Genomic DNA, 17,580 nt, shown 5'->3' with positions numbered 1-17,580 from the left:
TGCAGTACAGCCTGTGAATAATAATCAGGGCAGCTTCCCTGCGGTGTCTAATCACTCCACTCTCACACTCTTAGCATGAGAGGAATTTTAACGTAGACTGTATTCTCCATAATGTTCAGTCGTAATGTGGAGAACTGAACTTTTAATCCTCATTCATTGAATATATTCTCACTTTTTCTTAGATATTGGGAAAAACAAAAACAGCTCCTCCACACTTTAGACCAGATTGAATACAAGTGTTCTCTGACACTGTGAGAGCTCCATGATCCTGAGTGCTCCGTGATCTGTATGGAGTTTTACAGGATCTCTTCTTTATGCCTGTTCACATTTTGTTCACATCTTCCAAATGATATCTTGAAGTTAATAGATTGCCATGTGGTCATCTGTATGCTCCTTGTTATACTTTGAAATTTACTTGTACAGTGATCACTCTTAACTCCTGCAAAGATTTCTTGTACAGTAATTGTACTTAGTGTCTCCTATTTGTTGCACATAAATATTGAAATTACTTTCACTATTTCTGCTTGCTAGTTACTGTGCAGTTAGTTATGTTTTATAACCGTTGCTGTTTGGTTATGTTTTACAATCATGCTGTACCTGTCAAAATTCATAGAAAGAAGCTAAACTAAAAACATAGACACAATCTTCATATCTCAAAGTAGAGGCTAGAGCAAAAGACCTGTGCCTGTGCTTCCTGATCAAACCCTTGTCCACCCTTGTTCTTTCTCAGCGGAAGTTCCCACATATCTGAGGGGGAAAAAAACCAAAAAAAACAACAAAGAAAAAACTTCTACCTTCACAATATTGACTAGAATTCTCAAACCTCATTTCTTTTCATGGTCCCTGAAGATGGGTGTCTACTTTCATGATACAATCCATCAGTGTCCTCAGAAAGTATTCCCAAGTTGTGATGTGCCAGTAACATCACCACTATGTAGAGCTGCTCTTTGGCCACCCGTAGATTTGACAGCTTTCACTAAGTTCCTTGAACTTTTCAGTTTTGAATTAGGACTTGCATCACATCCTATTAAGTCTCATTTAAAGGAAAGAAAAAAGTAGGATTATTCATGATCTGAGTTTTTGAAAAAATATTTTTGATATTTTTGTTTGTATTTGTCGTCCTCTGTATTTAGTATGTGTATTTAGCACTTGCACAATATTGTTTTCATTGATCTCAAGATACACACTGCAGATGGAGAAAACAGATTATGAAATACATTTCTCAGACCTGATACACTCGTTTGGCATTCATACGGTTCTGTTATTGCCAAAGGTTTAGTTCTCATTTTCAGTTCTAAGTTCTAATTTAAGTTTTGAGTTATAAACATTCTTTACACCTACATCTTTTAAGGGCTAGGGAAAGGTAGAACATGGAAGGTGAACCTAAATTAGATATATTTAGATAAATAGTTTGTATGTGAAAATTAATTTAGCAGAATCAAGAACTGAAATTTAATTCAGTTCATTTCCTATTGTACAGTACTTGAAAATGTTAGAAGAGTGTCAGTGAAAATGATGTAGACTGTAGACTCAGTCAATTATCCTTGCACACAAACAGACTCAAATTCTGAAAACAGTGGCTTTACCTCAGGCCGTATTTTGTCAGTTGAGCAGAGTAAGCCAGTAATGAAAAGAACAAACTGCACGTTCATCTAAACTGTTTTACATATGTAGAAAAACTATGCTAAAATAAAGTTAAAATTGCAGAATTGAGAACTAAGAAGCCAATAAAGCCAAAATTCAGGTCCCTTTGAAATTTTAATGCAGTCTACTTGTGCACATGAATTATGATATCCTGTTTAATAACATGATCACATTTTATTGTTTTATTTTTTTCCCCATGAGAGCAGACTATCTTCTGCTTTCAATATGCTTAATACCTACGTAATCCAGCCTCATTCTTAAAGCCATATTTCAGTTATGCACTGAATGATATATCTATTCAGGTGAACATGATCAAGGAACGTTTAAAAAATCTTACTCAGTGAAATCAAAATTTTTCACAAGATTAGGATGAATTTGCATTCATTAAGTCTTAAAGCACAGGGGAATAAAAAAGAATGGTCATTCAGTATTTTCATTATGAAAATCTTTCCTGAGATTTTCCATTTGGAGAATTTCAAAATATGTGTGTTTTGCTTTTGTTATGTTTCTTCCATTCAGAATGAAATTTAATTTAATTTCTTAACCTATTTCATTAAACACTCTTTGCTCTGCATAGCTGTACCTAATAGAAGAAGTGATTTATCAAATTGTACAGCCTAACAATAATTTGCATAAAACTAATACTTAAGGAGTTCATTTTTAAAAGCAAAAAATTCCTGACGCTTATTATGTATCTATTTCTCAACATGCGTGTCATATCGTTGCCCAAGTTTTTTGCCTGGAATCAAAGTTCCAAGTGCCCTGAAACTGAAGGAAAAACCTCCTTTATCTTATTACTAAGCAAGCAGAAAACATGAAGACCTCTTTTGCAGATGTAAAATATTCAGAGAGTTTGCATGTAATTTAAGCTTCATTTCCTATCATCACAAACAATGTTGTGCAATATGTATTCTTAAAGCTGTATCTTAATTTTCTGAAAGTTTCCTGCAAGAAAGAAAAACAGATTATGACTTAAAAAAAAAACCCTATAGATTATTCTAGAAAACTTATAATTAAAAACCAAAAATTTATGTCAACTTAGAATATGTCAGTCTTGCAATACTCCATATTGTTAAGGCTGTTGTCTGCTTTTCATTGAAGGACTGTTTTAATCACCAATGAGACTACTGAGTTTAACTTCTGAGGACAACTCTGGTAAGCAGAGTACCTGCCAAATAGCTCAGTATTTTTTTTTTTTCTGAAATGGGAGCTAGGAAAAGCATTTTGGGGGGGTGCATGTTAAGGAATGTATTAACCTTTTCATTAAAGAGTTATAATATCTCGTGCTTTGGAGAAGAAAATGTCATGCTAACATTTGTGTTCTAGTTTGGACTTTTACCTATCCCAGGAAAATCCACCTAAGTTTGTGAAGGTGTAAATTTCTAGGTAGCTAGATTTTACCTGTAAAGCACTTGAACAAGTCTAACATCACGAAAGAACACTCAAAAATATTTGTCTTCATTGAGCACTCTCAGTGGTTCTGTACTGGGATGGACAGGAACACTTTATCTCTTCTTCTCTGTGCCATCTTGTGGGTAGCCTGAGTAAGCAAGGATATTACTGTTTAATTGCAATACCAAGGATGTGAAAGCCAAACAGAGGGAGGAGGATAGAAGAGAGAAGGAAAGAATAGATTGGCACCTCTCACATTTCCATGGCTGCAGTTTGGAATGAGGGAAGCTCTAGTGCCAAACCAAGGAGACTTGAGCAGAAGTGCAGCAGGCGCGAAGAGAACTTCAGGATACAGAGAAAGATTATGTTTGAGACAGAAAGATTGGGATACACATGTAAGAGGAGGAGAGCAGGGCAAGCTCTGCAAGAGACATGAAAAGCATGCAGAGTGGAGATTTGACACTTCATTGGCAAGAAGAAGGTTGGCAGAAGGTAAAGAATGAAAGAACTGGGAAAGGGAGAAGTCACAATAAACAGAATAGCAATGATGTTCAGGTAGGGGTACGGGCAAAATAGCATGTGATCATTAGGCCACTATCTCCAGAAACACTTGGAGTGAAATACAGGCTTGTATGTGAAGTAAACACAATGCTTAAAATTTATATATTGTAAGTATGCAAACAGAAAATTAATAACAAAGAGGGTTTTTTAAAACCCTCTAAACATTTCAGAAGAAAAAATATATATATTTCGTTCCCAGCAATTACATAATTTATCATCGTTAAATCACTGGAATTATCCCTCTGTGCATGGGATTAGAAAGAAGAAAGATGTTAGCTATCTCTTATTTTCAGAGAAGGAAAAAAGAATTTTGTGGGGTATTAGAACATGTGAAAAGGTAATTTGTTAGAGATTATTCTCATTTGGTTCCGATAATTGCCCGTTACACCCTGTCTAAAGACTCTTGGCTTTTCTTTGTACGGGTCAGAAATTATCATCCAATCTAAAGCTACTATATTTCCCTGTTGTAATTTCATAGCTACTATAATGAAAAAAAGCTGCTTTTTAAAATCTTCCTGCTGTAAAGTTTAAGATAGAATTATGCTTTGAAGGTGGAAATAATGAGAGAGGTAGCAGAGATCATCGTAGGTGTCCTTATGAACATATTGTTTTACATTTATATTGAAATTTTACTGCTAGCATATGAAAGTAAGGTTTTCAGTGATGCTTATTCAAGTTGGCATCTTAAGCATATTTGTTTCTGAACTGCTGATGGTTGCATCTTATCTATAGTATGTGATTTAAATTTGCAAATAACTTTTGACTAGATTCATGATCTCAGAAGTGCTGGCCTAAAGATTATGTTACTTTAATATTAAAGAGATAATGAAATTTGAGGCATTATTTCTAAGAGCTTAATGAGAACATTCTATGCCAATGAATTTTTCAATGCAGTGGCTTAAAGGACAGAACTTCTCTATCACCTCACCCTGAATTTTTTCTCCCTCTTTTTTTTTTTTTCATCTATTTCTTTAAAGCTATTATAAATAGACTTTGCCATTGTATGTATGTGTAATTGCACTTAATAAGTTTTAATTGGGTTTTGTTGCCAAAGCATGCACATTTCCTCCCATTTTCACAGAAAGATTGCTGTTACTTTGTAGTGTTGAATGCCCTTCAATATCATGTGGGACTTACCTTAGTAATCATTTCCTCTTGGAGGTACTTTTGTAAGTTCTGCACGAGTAGAAAGTGACATTACTGACAATTTCTTCCCACTTTTGTAGTTATCAGAATTTTCCCACTAGCAGAAACTCATCTCTGAAAGATTATGATTCTTGAACAGAACTGCCAATATCTTATTGTTCTTTTCCTCTGATTTTCTTGCCTACTTTGACCTCATGTTGGATGCTGAATATTTATTTCCAATTTTTGAGCATTGGCTCAACACTCTCTGTTTTAGGAAAAAGAAGCCTCAGCTGATTTGTCAAGATGGAGCTCTATTTAACAGAATGAGTATGAGATACGGCAACCACTGCCATCATTATCCAAATAATTGTCTTACTGTTAAGCAGTGCCTTAAGTCAGGTAGCTGATCTGCACTTGGAAACCTAGAATGATGGATTTCTTTCTTGCAATCTCCTTCTTGCTGCAGTTCTAAGCCTAAGATTAAGCTATTTTAGCTGCCTCATTGTTGATTTATTGACTGTTAAATTTATGGAAAGTACAAGATATGGCAATCTAATTATAAAATCTAAGCAACACAAATGTAAAGATATCATTATTCAGTTCCTTACTTCACATACTGCTAGACAAAAATAACACATGTGTGTGTAAATTCTCTTCTGGCTTTTTTAAAATTAATGATTCCCAGTCATTTGTATATGGGTCAGAGACCAAAATTTGATTTTAGCTTTCCTCTGACTGATTTTTTTCCCTTTATGAATACCGTTGAAATGATCTCTTCTAAGGTAACTCTTAATGAAATGTGTTATATAATGATTTGTTTTATTTTTGAAATAAAATAGTTTTAAAATTTGAATGAATTTTCCAGGAAAAAAAAAAAAAGGTGTTTATCCAGAATTCATTTAGTAGGATTTTATCAGATCTAGTGCAGGAATGTGACTATTTTGTCCCTTCTCTTCATTATATTATATTATTTTAACTTTATTCTAGATTCAACATATTAAGTCCCAGATTATTGCCCTACTTCTTTTTATTTTTTTATCTTCAGAAATTGGCAATAAATGAGCAAATTGGCAATAAAGGAACAAATTTATCTATCATTAAAACCATATATTTCTGATTATTTAAAAGTGTAAAAAAGTTCTTTAAACATAAAATAGAAAATATTCCTTTAAAAGTTCATAGACAGTATTAAAATTAACCTACCAAAACTTTCTATATATGATATATGAATAGGATTAGGAATGTGAATACAGAGCAGAGCAAAGTACTATAAGGAAGACAGATAATTAAGGAAGATGAATGCTACAGACCAATTCATTGTTACTCCTGCCACTTCCATAGTGTTACTAGGTGAGGAAAGTTGCTTAAGACAGAATGATGACAGGTGATCGCATACAAAAATTGTCTACTCCTACCTATTTAGATTTGTCTAATCTGCTTAAATTATAAATTCTATCTTTTGTATGCGTGGATGTTATGGCTGAAAGGGTATCATAGAAGAAAAACGAGGGTTGAAGTTTATGAGGAAAGGCTTTCAAAACTTTGTGTAATATACTTATAACTAACTGCTTAGTTTCTTTTTCATTTTATGCTCAAAAGACCTTTTATTTGACAACATATTTTAACATCACTATTTTAATCATGGATATTTTCTTACATGCTGGTTATGTCAAGAAAAACTACTGAAATTCCCATTGGAATGTAATATTCTTTGAAAGATTGCCTCATCAACATGATCAAATGTGAATTGACGTAAACTTGCAAAGCTTTGAGGAATTAAAACTGTATGTCTCTGTTTCCAAATGGTGGTTGTACATAGAGGCAGGTATCATTACTTTTAGAGAACTGTTTCTGCTGTACGAACATATGGAATTATATCAGTTTATTTGAAAAATTTGACTCATTTGCTCTCTTTCATATGGTCTGTATTAGAATGTAAAATACTTAATCACCAATATTAAAAAAAAAAAAAAAAATCAGGTCCCCTGCAAAAACTTCATGGATCCAAGAGAAAGAGGGAGATCTGGAACTGCTTTTGTCCTAATGCATACAGACCACGTTCAATTGCCATTGTAGGCTCTTTGAAAGTTAGTGCATCTGGTAGTAATCTAAATGGAACACAACCCCACCCATCCCTCTTCATTGCCTGAGATGCTCTTGAAGTCCCCTGTTTCCATTATTCTTCTTTCTAACAAAGGTTGTGAAGTGATGGATAAAAGGAACAACCTTATTTCCCAGAAGTTTGCTAAGTGAACAGAATACTTACACAATAACTATTTTCTGATACCTCACTGTAGCCAAGTTATCCAAACATTTCTCTTTGTACAGACTTTTCTATAATGAAGTAAAGATTTTGTAACTGGTATAGTCTCCAACACAAGCCAGAATGAGAATGCTAGGAACTCTCATTTTGAAATTGGATGGATGCAATTAAATAGATTATATTACGGATGTTTAAGATGCAGCAGCTACTGAATGAGTATTTGTTGACGTTTACATGCATTTTGAAAGCCATTACAGTCTCAGAACATTAACTCAAGTACCATTTCATACTTTTAGTTACTCTTTGGTAGTTCAAAAATGGTTCTATGTAAAACATAGATTATGTTTATGAGCTTAAATTACTTCAGATTTCGATAACCTAATAGAGTTCTTGATCTTTTTTTATACTTCCATATTACCTTACTTTTTTAATATGAGTACAAGTGATTATAGCTTCATTTGTGTTTTGAGGTATGTGCTAAATTAGTATTTTTAAATGTGAGCTTGTTCTTTTTAGTTTTGTAGATATCCCAAAACATTTTGGCACATCACTTTCACAAACTTCAGCTACATTATACATAATTTATGAGCTGTCTTCTGTGACAAATTGAAACAAAAAGACAGCAGTATGTTTTCCATGAGCAGGGCTCAGGCTGTACTTATACCATATAACATAACATTACTGAACAATATTTGGACTCCCATGAGTGGTCTGGACTGTCAAGGTGGAGAAGGCTGGAAATGTGTGATTTCTGGCAACAAAAAGGAGGTGCCTTCTATCAGGAAGCAGCGAGGGTTGGCTGCTCCTAGTAGGATGCAGAGCTGGGTACAATAACATGGCCAGCAGGGCAGCAACACCTCCGGTCATGGTCCATCCTACCACCCCTGGGTGAGGCAAGTAGAGTAGGCCCAGGAGTGGCAGCTGCGATCAACCAAGAGTCAAAATCATCAGGTGAGTCCTTGGTAACAAGGCTGGTCCAAAATCAAACTGGGAAGTCAAGTCAGGATCAGGTCCAGTGAGGATAACAAGGATCTGACAGACTTCGGTGATCGGGTGATCGTTGGCAGGTCTTTAGCAGCAAAGCAGGTTGGAGGGCAAGGTGGGAAGTCTGTCCACAGGTCAGGGTGTGAACAAACCATGGCCAGGTACAGGCTGTGATAGAACTGGAGACAGACACACCTATATGTAGCTCAGACGGGGACTGAAGTCCCATAGCTGAGCTTAAATGGAGTTCCTGGGCCATCCAGCAGGGAACGTGCATTGAAGCCCCAGTTCCAGCTTGTCAGGACCATTAAGGCCTATTAGTGCACTCAGGGAGGGCCCTGGCACCTTCTCTGCCTGCAGATGTACGTTTAGCGACTGGGTATAATGCTGTGGGAATAGGTGAGAAGGTTCAAGCACCCTCAGGGGTGTTACCAGAACCATTTGAACCTTAGTTATCCCTATACACCAGCTGGAAGTGGCAGGCAACCACTTTAGCAGGAGACGGAGACACCGGTCAGACAGCCACACTTGCTATCTCATGAGATTTGTTGCTTGCTGATGATTTAGCTGCAAGATATTGAGAAGAGAATGGTATGGCCTGTCTGGCCCTTGAACTTTTGTTCCTTGCTGCTAGTACCTATGAGTACCACCTAATCATATAAAAATGACTGCTGAGCCGTGGGAGCAAAATATCACTCCCATCTTCAAGAGGGGCAAGAAGGAGGATCTGTTAAGGTATAGACCAGTCAGTCAAACCTCAGTCGCCAGGAAGGTTATGAAGCAAATCATTGTGGAAAGCAGGTCTGGACCCATGAAAGACAAGAAGATGACTGGGAATACCAGCATCGATTTACCAAGGGTGAATAACACCTTACCAAACTGATTTTCTTCTGTAAGGAAGGAAATTATTGACTTGATGCATAAAGTAGAGTATTTAATATTGTTTACATTGGTTTTTGCGCGGCCCTTGACACAGTTTCTCATTTTAGCCAAACTAGTGAGATCAGATTTGGGTAAATGGGTGGATGTAAAGTGGTAGAAGATTGGCAGGACCGTCAGGCACAAAGGTCCAAAATTCATCTGGCAGTCAGTCACTAGTGGCACTGGGACCAGTATCGGTCAACATCTTTGTTAATGACCTGGACAATGGGAAGGAGTGCATCCTTGGCAAATCTGTGGATAATACCTATTTCTCATTTAGTTCTGGTTAATGCATTAAAAAGTGGATCTATGGCGTTTTATGGCAATTTGCCATGTTCAGTCCTGTTGTTCTGGATCAAACTTAACGCCACCTGGAATCCTGAAATTTTTAGAGAAATTAAATCGCTCATTACTATGAACATAAGTATGTTTTCTAGTATCAAAATTAATATCTATGTGCTCTCATTCATCCTCTGGAGGGACCTTTCTGTTATTCTTAATATAAAGGGAACCTACCTTCCATATTTAGGCACCTGAATTAGAGACGTGAAGTTTTGCAAATACCTCAACTGGCATTTGTCGTCTTAAAATGTTTTTGCAGTTTTATCTGGTAGGTTTTCTTTCTAGAGTTCCTAACAAATTGAAAGGCACTGAGTCCACAGAAGGTACAAATTTAATTCATGCTTTCTTTGAATTTGTGAGAAAAAGAAATCCTCCCCATCCTCCAAATCCTTTTTTTTTTTTTTTTTAAACAGCTTAGTGGTTATAGCATTCCTTTAAGTTGGATCATATCTGGGGATATCCTATCATGTCTATAATGAATCATCTATATCATATCTAGATCTGTAATGACCTATATCATACCAATCTGTGATGATTTCTATTATATCTATATATGATAATTGGATCATATCATATCTGTAATGATCTCTTCCATGATCATTAAAAATATATATGTGCAGCATCAGAATACCCAGAAGTGCAAACTTAACCTGGATCTGGCATGAACACATGACTGGATTCCTGTAAAATTAACTGGAGCATGTGGAAGGAATTTATGAATGTTTAGTGCTTTTATGCCAGCTTTATGTATTGCTTGGCATGAAGTCAGAATGGTATTGATAAACAATAATTAATCCAATACAAAGCTTGAAAATAAAGTTAACCTATCAAAAATAGTTGAACAAATTTGAGCAAGCAGAATGAATTTATGGTAGAGCTGTGCTTGCACCACATGGCCACAATATTAAGGGCTGTGATGTTACACTTATTGTACTGTCAGTTCAGTTATTTCCTATTTTAAAACTATCCTCTTTCATCTCCCTAGATAAAGTTTTAATTACCATACTGTACTTCAGGAGCAGAAGACAGCACCTATGCCTCCTGTAGAAAGTTGTATCAAAGCATGACTAATATTTACAAAGCCAGAAAGAGAACTAAAGAAAAAAGAGTAGTATAGCTAGTAATTCAGAGTGTCTTTGTTACTTTTTCCTGTTTTCTGGACTGGTAAGTCTTAATTTATTTATTTTTTTTTTTTTCTTATGCCTTGTACAGTATTAGACTTAGTATTGAATGCCAGGTTAGAATTTCCAAGTAGGGACCAAATGTCTGAAGGTTGCTAATGAAACGCATAACTTTTAGGTGCCTGCATCTTTTTTCTGATATGATTGTAGGAGAATTATTATTTAAAAATACCTAGGAGTTCTCCAAGAAATGTGAATAGGACATTATTTATTTTCCATATAGCCACAATAGCTTTACATGCAGTATAAATGCACCAAAATGTATATGTATTCAGTAAATGTACTGTATTATTCCTTTCAAAATAGATGTGTAGAGCATTCACAAATAGCTCAGAACTTCATCAGCTTCTGCTAAAAGTGCACTCTACTATATGGAATCCCTGAGAATGACCCTTGGGAATGTAAAATGGATGCCCCCTTCCTTTACCTGAGTTCATATTGAAGACAGGTATTGGAGCTTGCAAACTTGAAGCTGAGCTGGAAGATGCACTCCAAGAATGCACTTAGCATGCTCCACCACTAATGGACACTAAAGTCAGTCCAAAGTAAAACCCCTGTAGCGCAGATAATGTGGATAGCATGTCCTCTGCATTCATTGTACACTGCCCAGATTCACTTCTACTGTACTTCACTGCTTACTAATGTAAACAGAACCATACTACCCATCATAATGAAAATGAGTTGAACAAAGTGGTAATTAATAATCTACATATATTACAGATACGTCAGTAATTTGTAATCTGCAAACTGATATTTCTACATTCCTAATTATTTACATCAAATATAACAGAACAAATCACTTTGGACAAATAGTGTCAGGAGGCAATAGCCAGTCATCAAGATGCATTCTGTTTGATTTTGTTTTAAATTATCTGGATTTTCTTCACTCTTTGTTCACATAATCCTGTAATGAACCTCATGAGTAAGATTATTGGCAGAATTTGGCTGACCGCTAGCTCATTTCAGTGTGACTTAAACCAGAGTGCTATGACTATAAGCAACTCTTCTGACCATATCTCCCCACTGTGAAAATTCACAGCATCAGTTTTAACAATGAAGGTTGTCACAACATTTCAGCAATCAAATTCAGCAGCAATATGGCATTTTATAGTAGATAACACCAGAGCATGTACAAGAGTGTCTGGGGAAAATGAACTGGAAAGATATAGTCTTGTGTATGATGGGAAGGGGGAAAAATCATATAAGGGAAGAGCTGGAAAGGTAGCCTGCCTGAAAACATGCAGGAACAAGATCCTGCTATATTTACACACAGTTAGCATTACCTACTTGCATGTGGCATACCCGGAATTGTAACGGGCCTCCTGAAGAACAGAGATATTGCTGCTTATGGAAAAGCATAGTGAACTTCTGACTTATAAACAGTCATAATTATATTTTTCTAGTGTATATGAAGTGACATTTTGAAAATTTGACCTAAAGATCAGCAATGTGTGTGTTGGTTCACCTTCCAGGGAAATTTCTATTATCCAGATACAAAAAACAATAATACTCTTTATCTTGTCATAATGAAGGTTTATACCTAATATTTTTTCTAGGCACAATGAAAATAACCCTAAAAATTCACAGAGTATCCCTGAATTTTTCCTGAATTAGCAATGATCAGAAGTGTAAAACACTAAAATCAATATTAACTTTCCAAGGTGATATTTTGGTAAGAATATATGAATAATCTAAACAGAACAGCAAATACTGAAGGGTTTAGTATCTCAAGAATATTTAAAATTTTAGATCTTATTTATTTATTCATTTCTGGTTAAATATTTACTTATTTATTTTTATGTATTATGTGTGTATGAAATTGAAAATTAAATTCTGATATACAAAACAGTGAGTTGTGTTCTCTACAATCAGTTTATATAACATTTTACCCCCACAAAAATTTGATTATAGTGTAAAATACTGACAGAAAATCTTAACACCTTTTCTGTTATAAATGTCCCCACAAGAGTCTCAAAAATAAGATTTAAAGCTAGTGATCTGTTTTTTAAGGCATTTAATGTTTAATGTCTTCTGACACGTGCATAGGCTAAGAAATTCCTATATGTACAGCTGATGTAGTCATACTTACCTTGCAGAGGTATCTTGTCATTTACAGATAAGAAATACAGTTCAGCAAATGTTTGTATAGTATGGGGCTCTTGAAGAAGCAAGTGCTTCACCTTGGGCTAGTACTGTTAATCGTTGACAAAGTCCACATTTGGAGGATAACACTTCAAGAAGAACAGTAAAAGTATGTTAGATTTAGAGAGGCTTCGTCTACATTTATGATATTTATATTGAAAGTGCAAATTGACAAAATATGCCAAATTTTAATTAAATGTTGGTCTGATTGAGCTAGATCGGTCTGAGGTAAAGGAAGGGCCAGTAAATAATTAATTTACTCTTCTGTTATTGCACCATTAGTTGATTTTTATGTTACAACAGAAGTTCTAGACATATTTTATTTCAGTTTTATATATACAATTGTATACAAGCACACACAGAAGCACACACTTTTATTAGGAAAATCAGTATAATTTAACATGCAGATGCTATGATTTTTATAGACATACTGCATATTTAATAATATAAGTAATTTCAAAACCAGGTGGATTAGAATAATGCCAAAGGCTAGTAAATCATTTTACAGGTTGGGTATTTTAATCTTAATATAAACAAAACCCGACAATTCTTTTTTATCTCTTCCTAAATGTCAAACCTCAATCTATATTTTATATTAATTTCTATCCTCTGAAAAATTGATTTTAGAACAAAGATTGCCTGTAAGAGCTCAGGTAAGTTGTTATGTTAATAATGTCAAGATCATTCCATTCCATGATTAATTTAATATCTTTGGAACATATTATACTTAATTATAGTATTTTAATACAGTATTAAAGTAATTTTCAACCTGTGACCTATGGGCACTCATGGTTTTCTTCTACAGATTCTACAGCCTAACCAATAAAAGCATACTTGTTTTCAGTAGTTATAGGTTTTCACAGTACTGGGATCTGTAGCTCGCTTTGGAAAACTTGTAACAATCTGCAAATCAGAGGAGGTGGAAAACATGTGCATTAGTGGATACCTGATGGTATAAGTGAGTGATACAAAAAAATATGAGCTATTTATAAGCTGAAGGAAGTGACAGAAAGATCATTTTTGTTCTACTCAGTGCTATTTCGAAGCAAGAGCAGAGAAAGTGGAGGCAAGCTATTGTAGGCTTTTGTCAAACTTCTGAAGCTTGTGACAGGATGTTCTCATCACTTCACATTGCTGAGATTTCAGGACTCCTCAGGGGTCATTATTGTAGATGAAGGAAAAGAAAACAGGGAATAGTGTTCCTGCCATATTATACTGTGCAAACAGATTGGAAAGAGGTAAGCGCACTAAACTTAGTTTTACACCATTCAGGAAGCCCTTATTTTCTGACTGAGATCTGCTACCTTTTAAAGACTCTTCATCCTACAGAAACAGCATTGCAAAAATTGTTATTTGAAGAAAAAAAAAAAAAAAGAGAGAGAATTATCTGGCATTGCATCATGTATATCCACACATTTATGCAAAAGTGAATGCCAAGTGGCATATGTTAGCAAGTCAGAATGACAATTTTATCCCGACCTTGACTTCTTCAGTAGTGTGGATGGCTATACAGCAGACTAAAAAAAATATTTGTGTGTCCATATGTTTGTTTGTTACATTTCACCCAGCTCAGTCTGTTTGTGTTCTGAAAGATACTACGTCTTCCTGACAACCTTATTTTATGTGGTGGAAGGTAGTGGAGAATCAGGCTCTTGCACAGCCAGCTAAATATGTATCAGTTTTACAGAAAGGATATTTCTGTAAAACCAGACACATACAAAAGATTCTTTAATCAGAGAAAAATTAATCTGTCAGTAGCATGCCACTGCCAATGATAAACAAAAGTCACACGTAGTAAAGGATGGGAAAGTACCTAAAAGCAGGTGGCAGAGAAATAGTGTTACATTGGCTCATGCTGTCAAATCAGCATTAAAATATCATCACAATACTTATCAAAAACCTTACATTTTTAGAGTTTAAAGTTAATTTATATATATATTTAATAGGGAGATTAAAATCAAGAAATATAGCTATTTCTGGTGAAGTTCAGCTCACGTAAATGACATAGTTACCTTTGCTCCCTCTGTAGTCAGTGAAGAAAAACAGACTTTTTAAAATTGCACAGTTCATCCAATCTATTTGAGGCATTTACTTGAGGATGAGATTAATCATAACCTGTAAGTGACTATTAACTCTAAAAGGAAATTCAGACAACTGTTTTAGATGTGGCTGGTTTATACTGTAAATACTGAGAGCCGGTTAAAATAAATGTCATCCCTTTTGTCTGGAAACTGAGCATGTTTGTTTCTTTTCTACAGCAAAGTGAAATTGCAAGGCTGTGCAAACATTTAACCCAGATACACTCTCTTAGCAAGGGAATAATGCTAAATTTCTATAATCCATTTACACTTATAAGTGGTGATTTCCGTTTTATGCAAATAACTTGTGATTATGCATACTCCTTCTGACACACAGGCTACACCTCTGCTCCTAAACTAAACATTGTCAGGGCATTGGTATGAGTGCTGAAATGTGGTTGCCTGTAGTGCTGAAAGGTCAGGATCAATCCTAGCCTGCTTTTAGCTTGGGCCATCTAGCACTTTCCTGAGCGATCTCAAGCACAGTTTAGTAGAGAGTATGAGCTAAAAACTGTTCCCAGTAGGTGGCTTGGAGACAGCCATGCTCTTTTAGAGGGTAAGAGAGTTTAAGATTATAGTTTTGGTCAGAGAATGCTAATTGGTTTTGGGGCCCTGACATTCCTTCCTTTAGAAGCATAGATGGAGATACTGGTTCTGTGTGATACAATAGCTTCTTTTTGGGTGGGATTCCTTCCCCGTAACTCTAGATGTTTAAAATTCTGAGCTAACTCTTTAATCTATTTACAGTAAATAGAAAAAATAAATATTTCCATAGGATGATTGTACTGACTGATCTGAGACACGTATCAAAATAAAAGTTGATTTGTTCGCTTGAGATTCATATTTCTCTATTGACTATGGAAGTAATCTAAGGTAATTAGCTCAAAGTTAGCCCTTTTATGTTTAGAAGCTGAGTTGGAACAGGTGAAACCCAAGCTTTGTGTCCAGTTTGTGAAAGGAGTAAGTTTACTGTGAGAAAATTTGAACATTCACAGTGTCATCTGGGAATCTCCAAAAAGTTATTAAGTCAGCTTTCTAAAGCTGGCATCAAATAACAAGTCTTACGGAGCTGGAAAGAGTGAAGTAGGCGCATAGGATTCTTGCCTTGTAGTTTGGACATACATGATTCAGACATCCAAGCTATAAGATGTTAAACAAAAAACAGAAAAGAAAATCCTCTCACTGCATCATGAACAAAATCATAATTTCTGTCAAATTCTGCTGATTTATTTGAGAGTTTCACAGGAGGTGGCGAGTCACACAAAAACCTCAAAACCATGGGATGATAATAAATAGGTTGGTATAATATATTTAGTTCAGGTAATGCAAGTTGAACAGAAATACTGAGAAAACAAAGGCATTTTCTAATTTCAGAGGACTCAGCTGTAAGACAGCTTTAGCAGCTGTGCAGGATGGAAAACATGGTGTTAGAGTCTCTCTCATTTTCCCAGCAGAATGCTGTTTGAAAATGAGTGTAGATGTATTTCTTCATATTCACTAGAGGAGAAACTGAAGCCGTGCTGTCTTGATGAAACAACCTTTGCATTTCCTTCGTGAATTCCCAGTGTGGTCTACTGGCTCAGGTATGGAGATTAGATGCGGAGGTGAAGCTCCCACTCAGTGCTAGTTCCAGAGCTGATAGTGCTTCCTTTCCTCTGAATAAAAAATGTTGCAAAAATAGGAGTATAAAATAATAAATTGCTCACTAATCTTTTAAGGTAGTGCAAATAATACTCTGTCTTCACGAGAGTAATGTCATAATCCAGTATCAAATGAATAGTTAGTTCTTACTATTTCAGTTTCCAGTTTCCCCAATTACATGCAATTTGTCTTTGGTCACTGTGGATGTGTCTAATCTAATTGAATCATGAGAATATAATTTGCAGTGAGATTAGATTGCAGTTCACTGACATTACATTCTGTTTGATATTTTGTTCCATGTCTTTTTTATTTTTTCTTCTTTTCCTTTCCCATTTCTGTTTGCAGGTTTTGACCTAGTAAAGTGTGAAGATCCTGGCATACCAAATTATGGCTACAAGATCCGAGATGAAGGACATTTTATAGACACTGTCATTTTATACAGCTGTAATCCTGGCTATACAATGCACGGTAGCGGTATTATGACCTGCTTAAGTGGAGATCGAAGAGTTTGGGACAAAGCTTTGCCGACTTGCATAGGTAATATGGATTGTGACAGTGAGAAAATTCTTTCTGGTCATTTAAGAAAAAAATAAGTTTTCTGTCTTTCTATATGATATGATAATGGTGTATACTATATGTGATTTGAATTTTAAGCTATGATTTACTCTAGACATTCAGTTATAACTTTGCTGGCTGTGACATGCATTACTGGCTAGCAATGGCTAGAAAACTTTTGGGTAACGGTTCTGTCTACAGTGCAGTGCCAGAAGGAAAACAAATATTACGTATTCACAGATATAAGGCAAATATGTGTTCTTTGTTCATGATATCTGTTCTCATAGGCCCGCAAGCTCCCTTTCATGCCTCAGGCTTTCCAGCACCAACCATTTCGATAATGAAATTCATAAATCACTTAGAGTTTTCACTGAGACTAAAATACTTTTGTTTTTTCATTTGTTTGCTACTGCTTTTGTTCAGATGATGTCCTGGGTCATCAACTCTGATATGCCATCACAGGCAGCAGTATTATATAAACTTTTCACAGGCTAAGCAAGCTCAATCCTAAAGCAAGTTAAGATTTTTACTCTATTTTAATCAGAAATTATTTCAGAATCTCATTAATATAAATTTAATTTATATTTTTCATCCTACGCTAGTGGATTATTTGATATGTTTGCTCCTGAGTTACTATTACCATGATAGAATATCCAGTCTGTCAGACCCTGGGGGAAGACCTTTTCTTAAAACACTGTGTCTCCAAGTCTCTGAAACTCTGTTTCGTTACAAACACAAATATTAAATA

The 17,580-nt window shown here is 35.3% G+C and overlaps 1 protein-coding gene across 2 annotated transcripts in view; it reads left to right on the top strand.

Moving 5' to 3' along the window:
- Positions 1 to 17,580, top strand: part of CSMD1 (CUB and Sushi multiple domains 1) — a 1,260,625-nt gene that overhangs the window by 992,001 nt on the left and 251,044 nt on the right. For both annotated transcript variants that reach the window (XM_068937332.1, XM_068937331.1), the window contains exon 24: positions 16,623 to 16,814. In XM_068937332.1, the coding sequence (XP_068793433.1) occupies positions 16,623 to 16,814 (192 nt within the window). The remainder of the gene's footprint in view (positions 1 to 16,622; positions 16,815 to 17,580) is intronic.

This window comes from Struthio camelus, chromosome 3 (genome assembly GCF_040807025.1).
Source record: "Struthio camelus isolate bStrCam1 chromosome 3, bStrCam1.hap1, whole genome shotgun sequence".
Lineage (NCBI taxonomy): Eukaryota > Metazoa > Chordata > Aves > Struthioniformes > Struthionidae > Struthio > Struthio camelus.
The sequence above is the reverse complement of the archived record's forward strand: the minus strand, read 5'-3'. Positions and strand labels throughout refer to the sequence as shown.